The sequence below is a fragment of the Meleagris gallopavo genome, chromosome 15 (genome assembly GCF_000146605.3).
Source record: "Meleagris gallopavo isolate NT-WF06-2002-E0010 breed Aviagen turkey brand Nicholas breeding stock chromosome 15, Turkey_5.1, whole genome shotgun sequence".
Taxonomy (NCBI): Eukaryota; Metazoa; Chordata; class Aves; order Galliformes; family Phasianidae; genus Meleagris; species Meleagris gallopavo.
Genome location: NC_015025.2, coordinates 14818558 through 14828156, shown reverse-complemented (window position 1 = coordinate 14828156; position 9599 = coordinate 14818558). Strand labels below are relative to the sequence as shown.

Here is a 9599-nt window from a genome sequence, read left to right as displayed (position 1 = left end):
TGACATGAGCAGTCCAAAACAACACGTGAGTTCATATAAGTTGCAGGTTCAGGATAAAGATACTGCCAACATCACACCTCAAAATTTTAGCACAAGTTACTTTACGGAACCCTGGTACTCTTGTATATGCTGCAGCTGGAAGGAATGGATCTTTCCCTGTGGCTAAAAAGCATCAAGTATGAGGTAGATGCTAGGATGCAAGCAGGAATCATAGTGGATTCGCTAAAGGGATGTGGCAGAGCAGGTATAGCACAAATCACACTCAAGCACACACACTTAAGTCAGTACAGCATGGAACGGACAGGACGACTGCATCCCGTTTACATTGCTACAATTGAGATCTTTGCTCATCATTTGCCCCCAAAAGCAATGGGCTAAAGTTTGAATGGACACAATAAGCAAGGTACAGGTTAAACTGTCAGAATACTTTCAAGAAATAATGGGTCAGCAATTTGTAATCACCCACCTGGCCTTGTTTCCAGCACTCCCTGAAGATCTTCCAGTTGTTTTTGTTGCTAGGATCATGAAGGCAAAGGAGTCTACCATCACACAGCCAAGAGTGCGAAGTGTGCGGATCCAGCACATTCAAGCCCATTACCATTTCCTTCACATCTCTTTGCGTGTCAGCTAAATTACTAGCGCGTTTTGCAGCATCAGATGTCTTCTTATTTTCCACCACAGAAGCAATAATATGGTCTAAGAAGTTAGGCAGGCTGGCTTTACCTTTGGCCCCCTAGAAGATGTAAAACCAGAGGTAAGTTTAGTCTTGCAACAGCATACACATTAACACATAGCTGCTCTCACTCAGCTTTTAGTCATGAACATCTTGCTACCAAAAAAACATGCAGAAGTAATCAAATCAGCACAGAGACAGGCGTGTATTCAGTAAGAACAAAACCAGATATCTTGTTTTATTATGGTAAAATTTAATACAAGCTGCTATAGGCTACCTAGAAAAACATTACAGAAAACAGTCACGATAGAAAACTTCAGCAGATCTAGCCTCTGCTACTTTAACAGTATGGATAGATCATACTGTTCACACTCAAGATTTTGCCTTTCTGGGGGTACGGTCTTACAGTGTTTTCAAAAATGCAGAATTTAAGTGAGCTTTTATAGGATAGTGGATCATCAATTGAACAGTTTAAAGGCTATACTTAACTCATTTTCTTGGTCTCTCAAAAGGAACAGCTTCTCCACAGCAATAGCAAACCAAATCAAAACTAACAATTAGCATCGAAATGATCTACAACTTTCTGGGATGGCAGACTCAGCTAAATACTGTATTTGTTTCAATATTTGAGAATTAGATACTACAAAAAAATTTAAACAAAAACTGTTGGATCATGAAATTCTTTTCTAGAACAGACACAGTTGAAGGAATTACAAAAGTACTTACCGTAGAAGTTGCAGAAAAAACTGGAGGAAAGGGGATTCCTGTGTCTAATGGAACCTGAGGAAGCTTTCCTGGCCCTGTGTGTAGGAGATCTCTGAGGCTGGAGCCTTCAGCTTTGTTGCTAGATGTCACTGGGCCCAACAACAGGCTATTAAACAGCTTTGGGGTTAGCGGGGAAACCTTTGTACTGGAGTTGAAGGAATCCAATCCAAAGGGTGAGTGGGATTCTTTATTAAGCACTGACCTCAGCGACCCTGATTCTGTAAGAAAAATAATGACATTGAGAAAAAAATGGAAGGCAAAGTTCAAATGACCATGAAGCTCTCTGAGGTAAGTTGCTCTTGCATCAAATATGATGCTGACAGAATCATGTGGTAAATCATTATTCCAACAGTGAATATCACCTCAAAGAGAATCACAAAAACATCTTATTTCAGACACATTTTACTCTTAGCACACTGTTAAGGTTTTGAGCAACACTGTAGATTATCTGATCTGAAAGTAACATTCAATAGGCCACAACTTTATAATCTGTTTAATTATAAAAAACTGCCTTGACATTCTGAATTAATTTTTCAATATGAATTACTTCAATGTTAACTGCTAAGCCATGCAAAACCAGTTAGAAATTCAAGAACATTCAACACTAACATAGTTTTTGCTAGACATGTGGACAAGAATAAATTCTGTTAGTTGTGCTGTGACAACTGGAAGGCGTACATAGTAAACAACTATTTTCAGACTGGTAATTATAGTTATCTACTGAATACTAAAAGAAGTTATAAGCTCTCATTTAACTCTTCAAATAGGTATTGAGCAATTAGAGCCTAAGAAATGCACTCTTCATACTGTGCACTGAGCAGATTTGTTTACTTCAGTAATTAATAAATTCACAAATCTGTGTCTGAAATGAATCATTATCAATTTACATCAAGATACCAGCTGGTTATTACTTCGAAAATAAATATACTGGCAATTAGATAAACTGGGGAGTCACAAGACAGCATTTTTCTCTCCAGCTATATCATTATCATCCTATTTTTCCATATTCCTAAGCCTGTAAGAAAAACATTTTCTTCTTTCAACATGAATTGAAGAAAAATTTTTATACTAAGACTAAGCACTCTCGTGAAGAATAGTAACCAAGCAGCACATGAACATTTATTTTTTACTTCCACCCCCAGAAGGCGTGTGTTCTGCTCACCTTTTGTTTCTTCTTTCGCTTTTTGTGTTGCTAAGTCTGCAAGCCAGTGTAAGGCTGATGACGGGGCTGTTTCTGAGCAAAGTGGTCTGTTGGTCTTTGTTTCAGCAGTGTTACTGATTGATAATATCTCTGTTTTTGCAGGCTCTTCTATCCTACTATCATTTGCTTCAGATTTTGGAACACTGTCCATTTCTAACTGCCCCACTCCTGCTGCTCCTGCTCCAGTGGAAAAGGTGCTCTCATTTCCAGAGACCGATGCACTGGGATTAACAGTTGGAAGCTAAAACAAAAACAAACATCTGCTAAAAGCTGAATAAAGGGAAGAACTTACCTTGAAAACATTTATTCAATATACTGGGTTTTGGTTGGTCATTTGTGTCAAGTAAACAGCAGTGCTCCTTCGTGCTTATGTAGTAGCAGAGTACGAAAGCTTGTTCTCTGTGTATATTAGTGTATATCCTTTATCCTCTGTATATATTAGAGTGTATATCCTTGTACTGTAGCCTCAATTTTTATCATTTACTGCTTAGCAAGTTTCTTGGTTTTCTTTTCTTTTTTTCTTTTTTGTTTGTTTTTTTAAACTACAAGCTCAGTCTTCCAATTTTTTTCCTAGGAAGCTGTTTGTGGTGGGCGGGTGGGTGGGTGGGTGTTTGAGAGAGAGAGAGGGAGAGAGAGAGAAGTAACAATACCCCTCTAGCTTCAGCATAATTTTCAGGAACTGTAGAAAAATAAATGCACATGCTGCAAGCTACTTGCACTGGACTGTTCTGATTCATGAGAGGCTTTTTACTCAGACTTCTACTTAAAAGTATTAGCCCAGATTTCCACTTGGTAAATAACAGTTGCAGCATACAATTCTGAAAAGTTCCCTGGAAGATTTTTTGCTAATTCAAAACACTTGTAACACATACTGAGAAAAGAAAGTCCACATTTCACAACAGATAAGCCTAAATGATTTAACAGTAGATCTTAAAAATGTTACGTCAAACAAAGTGATTTCACTCCAAAACAACGTACCTGTGATATTCCATTAGTGACAGCTGGTCTCAATACCGATTTATTCTGTCGATTAATACACGGACAATTGGCTTTTATACCCCATTTGCCTCGTGCTGCATGAACCATGTCTCCAATATTGTAAAGGGCTGGAATAACATTTAAATCTTTAAAATCACACGTAAAGAAATCTAAAAACATGTCTTTGACAATGAAGTTCAATGCCTTCTATTTCTTTTTGAATTATTATTGAAAAGTATCTTTAAAACCATACGTTACATGATATTAATCTCTGAACAGCGCAGAAAACTGTGCTAATTCTAGCTTCTAGGACCAGTTATGTGAAGAGCAAATACTGACTGTTTACTTTCCCATGCCGTCCCTCAAAAGAAAAAGATCTTTCTTGAAAAATAATCAAGAATAATCTTGAAAAATATCAATTATTGATGAAACTGAAAATAGCTGAGCATGAGTAGTCAAAGTATTACCAGAAATTATCACTTGAATTCACAACATCATCTCACTTGTGCTAACATTCCTTCAACACTTCTGCCTATAGAAAATGGAAGCCTCCTCTGCATCTAAGCTTGACAAGGCAACAGCTAGAAAACAAACCAATTTTTTTTCCACTTGTTTGCTCAGAACTGGGACAAAATTGCTCCTTTCAGCCTTCAAGCATTACCTGTACCAGGAATGATCTGTGTTGGCATAAGGTTTTCTGGTTCATGAGACTGACCCTTTGCACATTTCAGCCACGAGAAGACTTCCTCATCACCAATCTCCTCTGTCTCTGGAATAAAGACCAAAAAAAAAAAAAAAAATACACCCAAATTTGTTTAAATAAATGTATTTTAAGAGGTTAGAACTGGAATTACAGCAACTTCTACTCCCCAGGTTATAAAACTACCAAATTTATTTTCACTTTATCTCTACTAGTATCTTAGTTCCCTTCTTGCCTCAATTTCTGAAGATCATATTACTGTTCTCATAGGGTAATTCTAACTTTTCTGGTAACCATCTCACAAGTTTTTTCCACAAGGAATACCTGCAAATCAGGTAAAAACAAAAACAACTAATATTCTCTGTGATTACATCTACTTAATAAAGCTAAAAAGTTACAAATGAATAGATTGAAAAGTAGCCCGACAAATTTATATTTCATAGAATTACTCAGGTAATTCTAAGGAAAAGGCCTTAAAAATCCTCAAGTCCTACCACAACCTAATTATATACCCTAACTTTAACAAACGCTAAATCACGTCCCTGAGCACCACATCAAAATGGTTTTTAAATACATTTAGGGATGGTGACTCAACCACCTCCCTGGGGAGCCCATTCCAGTGCTTAACAGTCCTTTCTGTAAAGAAGTTTTTTCCCTGGTATCCAACCTAAACCTCCCCTGGTACAACTTGAGGCCAATTCCCCTCGTCCTGTCACCTGTCACCAGTGAGAAGAGACCAGCCCCGCTCTGCTGTAAGCACCTTTCAGGTACTGGAAGAGCAATAAAATCTTCCCTCAGCCTCCTCTTCCCCAGACTCAACAGCCCCAGCTCCTTCAGTAGTTCCTAGTAGGGTATTTTCTCCAAAACTAGATTGAGTCCATAAACGCAGAAAGAATTCTTTCAGCTATTTCCATTACATCCTGGTTAAGAACACCTTGAAGAACGCTATGCTCTTTTTTGGTGTATTCTGACCGTAACTTCATAGGTTGCAGTATGCAAAAATAAGGAAAGTTTAATCTATTTTAATAACATGTTACTTTTATAATTAATTCAGTTCTCTCTGGCAACTTATTACAATAAGTAGACAGTGGGACTCATGTTTACTAACACCCTGTTTTGTATATCTGCTTCATAGAGCGACATAACTTTCATTAGTAGACTACATTTATTAAGATGGTCCACTGTCAGCATACACTCTACCAAAGCTGTCCCAATGCAAATACACACAAAAGCACCAGATAATCACTGTTATAAACAGTGTACCCTTATTTTTTTAGCAAAGTTTGTTCTCCTGCATCACAAACCTGAGCATATCAAGGAATAAAAAAATCTTTCCAACAACTCCTTTGTACAGAAAGCAGTTCTCTGCAGCGTCTGCTTACTAGTCCATCTTGTGATGGCTCAGAATAGGCATAGAATTATTCAACTCTTGTATCTTCTCTAAGGAAAACACGGAACTACGCAGCAGTCTGCTTTAGTATGTACCCTATGCCTACTGATGTTGAAATTTTAATATAAGAACTCTAATAAAATAGATAAAATACAGGTATTTAGGGAAACATAGAATGGAACAGCATCATGAAAGACCGCACTGCTAGAATTCCAAACCTATAAATTCCCATGCTGATACTTACTAACTCTTCTGCAAAACCTTCAGCAACTTCCCAGAAACCATCCCTACTGAAAGCCAGATATTTCCTAGATTACAGTAGGAAAAAAAATAAAAAAAATCTAGTTCTCACCACTACGTGGACGATTCTTCCTCAGCCGGTAACAGTCCAGACAGACCCCAAATCCACACTTGCGACAAACCCAGTGAATATTGAATAGAGTTGTCTCACATACATCACACATTTCCCGCACACCACGTACTGCTCGCTTCCATGCCACTTTCTCTATAAACAGAAGGAACATTAGGAATTATTGCTTTGTTCTTCTGATGCATAAAAACACACACTTTTTTTTATATTCAGAGACATCTTTTGAGTCGGTAGTCTCTTGATACTACTAACATCACCATTTTTAAGTTGGGACTTAAGTTTTAAGTCCCAAAACACGTACTACAGGAAAATTAAGCATTTCGCAGAGTTCTGTAGAAACTGAAATTCAAGCATCGCTTAAGGAAGTTACAGGAAAACAAAACAAAAAAAAAACCAAAAAAAAACTTCTGCTGGTTTTAAGTACCAATAATGTGAGCCTATAAAGACTGAGTATTTAATTTTATTGATTGGATAAATGTCAGTTCTTTGAATTTTGAATGCATTTGGTGAAGAATGGTTCCTGCTACACACTTCAAAAGTGGGAGTGGACAATCAGAACTATCCGTATGATATGCTGAATTAGATACATTGAAGAAATTTATTTCAAATTCACTTTCCCTTGTAGCGGCAAACAGCTGTCAACTAGTTGCTCAGCTGAGTCATGCAAGCTGAGCATACAAGCTGTTCCTTACATGGGAAATCCTATGCTTTTATATGATGTCCCTGAACATCAGAGGGACAGGAGTATGTTAAAAAAAAAAAGTTGATCATTAAAAGGAAGTTGGTCTCAAAGTGATAAAGCATTCATTTTAATTTTCTTAAAATAAATAAATAAATAAATAAAACAAAAAACAGGTCAGCTTTGTAACTTACTTTTCAATAAGCAAACGCAACGATGTCTGGGAAAGTTATCATTAGCTTCCTTAGTAGAAATACTACACTGACCCAAAAGACAAACCTCAAACACGGGTCCAACAATTACACACACTTCAAAAAAGTGAGTATGGCTGCCTTTTTTGGGAAGAGAATATTTTTAACAAGAAGTAACATTACTGCATTTCACTGCATTGTATACACACTACATAGAGAAGACAAATAACACGCCAAAAGCCCTGCTTACGATGTGGCTCCACCATCATCATTGCTTCCTTTTCTGACATAACGAGCTGGCAAAACTGGTCTCCAACATTGGCAAGGATATATTTTGAAGTCTCCAGATCAATACCCTCTGCAGGGGAGGAGGAAGGAATCCACAGACTCATGGCATCAGGGTCACTCTGTTGTGGGTTCAAGAAACCCTCTACTCTTAAAATACCTTTCCGGGTAAATATAAGCCTGCAGAAAACAGGATGAAGTAACAGGAATCTGCTCAGCGACCTTTAATTAATTTGATTAATGCCATCTACATCAGAATATAAGCACAAAGGAAAAAAAGCTTGAGCTACAGCATTATAGTAATACATCTATTATGCAAATCCAAATAAAGCAGGGAATAAGACACAAAGGCAATGGCAGCAAAACCCAACAGAATGAATTTCTAGGTCTCAATACATGTTGGTGGGAAATTCACATACAAGAGATTATTACAGCTTGCCACAGTTCTATGCTGTTAATAGAACAAGATGACAAAACCTAGATTACTTGGGCTGCTGAAGATACTGCCTGTAAAATCACGTATAGTTCACGCTATATTTAAACTCAGTACACAGTTATTTCTCAACTTTTGGGAAACCAATATTTTAGCTCTGGCTAGAGCTGCTAGCTACTTAAAAGCTGTTTAAACCATCCACATTACAAGACACACAAGAATATTTATTGTGCCTACTCTTCATACAGATGAGAGAACTATTTTTTATCCGTAACAGTTGACACCAATAGTTCTCATGTTGTAAAACTTTTGACAAATTAGGAAAGCCTGAATAATTTCAGCCATTATTAAAAGTAACTTCCTTCTTCGGCAAAGATAATCTATGCTTTAACCTCAATGCAAATTAATTTCTAACAAGTTCAGAATACAGATATAATCCTTATGAGACAGTCAACAAATACTAAAATTTCACTTCATTTCAATGCCTAAAAGCAAGCAAAAGTCCCTTTTAAATGATGCCTTGCACTCACTAGAATGGGCAGATGAAGTGGAAGAGAAACTGACTGGTCAAAGATCTGACAGGAGCGTAAGATAGACAGGAAACTGGACATGAGGCAGCAGTGTGCTTGCAGCCCGGAAAGCCAACTACATCCCAGGTCACATTTAAAGAGGAGCAGCCAGCAGGTAGAAGGAGATGATGTGATTGTCCATCTCCACACGGCTCTTGTGAGGCCCCATCTGGAGTACTGTGTCCAGGTCTGGGGCCCCCAAAATATGTCTAGAGGAGAGCACTAAGATGATCAGAGGGCTGGAGCACCTCTCCTATGAAGAAAGGTTGAGGGAACTGGGCTTGTTTAGTTTGGGGAAGAGAAGGCTGCAGGGAGACCTCAATGCGGCCTTCCAGTACTTGAAGGGAGCATACAAACAGGAGGAGGAACAACTGTTTACAAGGGTGGATAGCGATAGGACAAGGGGGAATGGTTTTTAACTGAGACAAGGGAGGTTTAGGTTAGATATCAGGAGAACATTTTTCACTCAGAGGGTGGTGAGGCACAGGAACAGGTTGCCCAAGGAGGTTGCGGATGCCCCATCCCTGAAGGCATGCAAGGCCAGGCTGGATGTGGCTCTGGGCAGCCTGGTTTGGTGGCTGGTGACCCTGCACATAGCATGGGGGTTAGAATAAGATATCTTTGAGGTCCTTTTCAACCCAGACCATTCTATGATTCTGTGATGATTCTATGATGAGCACTACAGAGAGAAAACAGGTGATGTCCTTTTCCTCCTATAAAGCAATTCTGTACTCAACTTAGAAAACCTAGTAAAACATTAGCCTCACAATGACAATATTGTCACTTGTTAAGTAAATTAAAATTGTATCTCTATTCTGAACTCGTTATGATAGAGTAAAAGAGCAGTTACTGCATACAAACTGCTATCCAATAAAGCAAATTCAATCTCCCAAGGCTAAGTATGGCAGCCCCCATGGTTCCATCCATACAGCTATACTTTCTAACAGCAGCTCTTCCTTCACCTCTCCAACTGAAAGTGAGGGAATTCCAAGCACGTGATGCAAATAAACACAAAACAGATAAAATCTTCATTATCATACCCAAGGAAATTAAGTAAAGAATAATTACTTTGTGCTTGGACCTGATCCAAGCTCTACATTTAGACTACGTAGGAAGGAAGGAAGGATTTGAGCACCTCCGGAAATGGAAGAAGCGACATGCCACAGTTGAGTCATCTTGCTCTTGCTCCTTAAATTTGCGGTACCGCTCCAGACGGCATTCCCGGCACTTGTGCAGATGTGGGGCTACATTGATGCAAGAACCATCTTGGAGAAAAGGCTCACCTGACTGCTTCAGCTTCCTCACCTTACTCATATCTTTCAGCACAGACTGGCCAACTGGGTGAGACAGAGCAGAAGTAAAAAA

The 9599-nt window shown here is 38.5% G+C and overlaps 1 protein-coding gene across 2 annotated transcripts; it reads right to left on the bottom strand.

The window, feature by feature from the left end:
* Window positions 1-403: 403 nt before the first annotated feature.
* On the bottom strand, window positions 404-9580 carry LOC100540242 (lysine-specific demethylase 3B). 2 transcript variants are annotated; one of them, XM_031555738.1, is made up of 8 exons: window positions 9370-9580; window positions 7198-7412; window positions 6060-6212; window positions 4279-4386; window positions 3618-3745; window positions 2601-2880; window positions 1400-1656; window positions 404-733 (listed from the first exon to the last, which is right to left on the bottom strand). In XM_031555738.1, exons 1-8 carry the CDS (start codon window positions 9546-9548, stop codon window positions 419-421), a joined length of 1635 nt encoding a protein of 544 aa, XP_031411598.1. In that variant the 5' UTR covers window positions 9549-9580; the 3' UTR covers window positions 404-418. The 2 variants fall into 2 exon arrangements, with proteins under 2 accessions (XP_031411598.1, XP_031411599.1); XM_031555739.1 differs by having other exon boundaries at window positions 4333-4386.
* Between the last annotated feature and the right edge of the window lie 19 nt (window positions 9581-9599).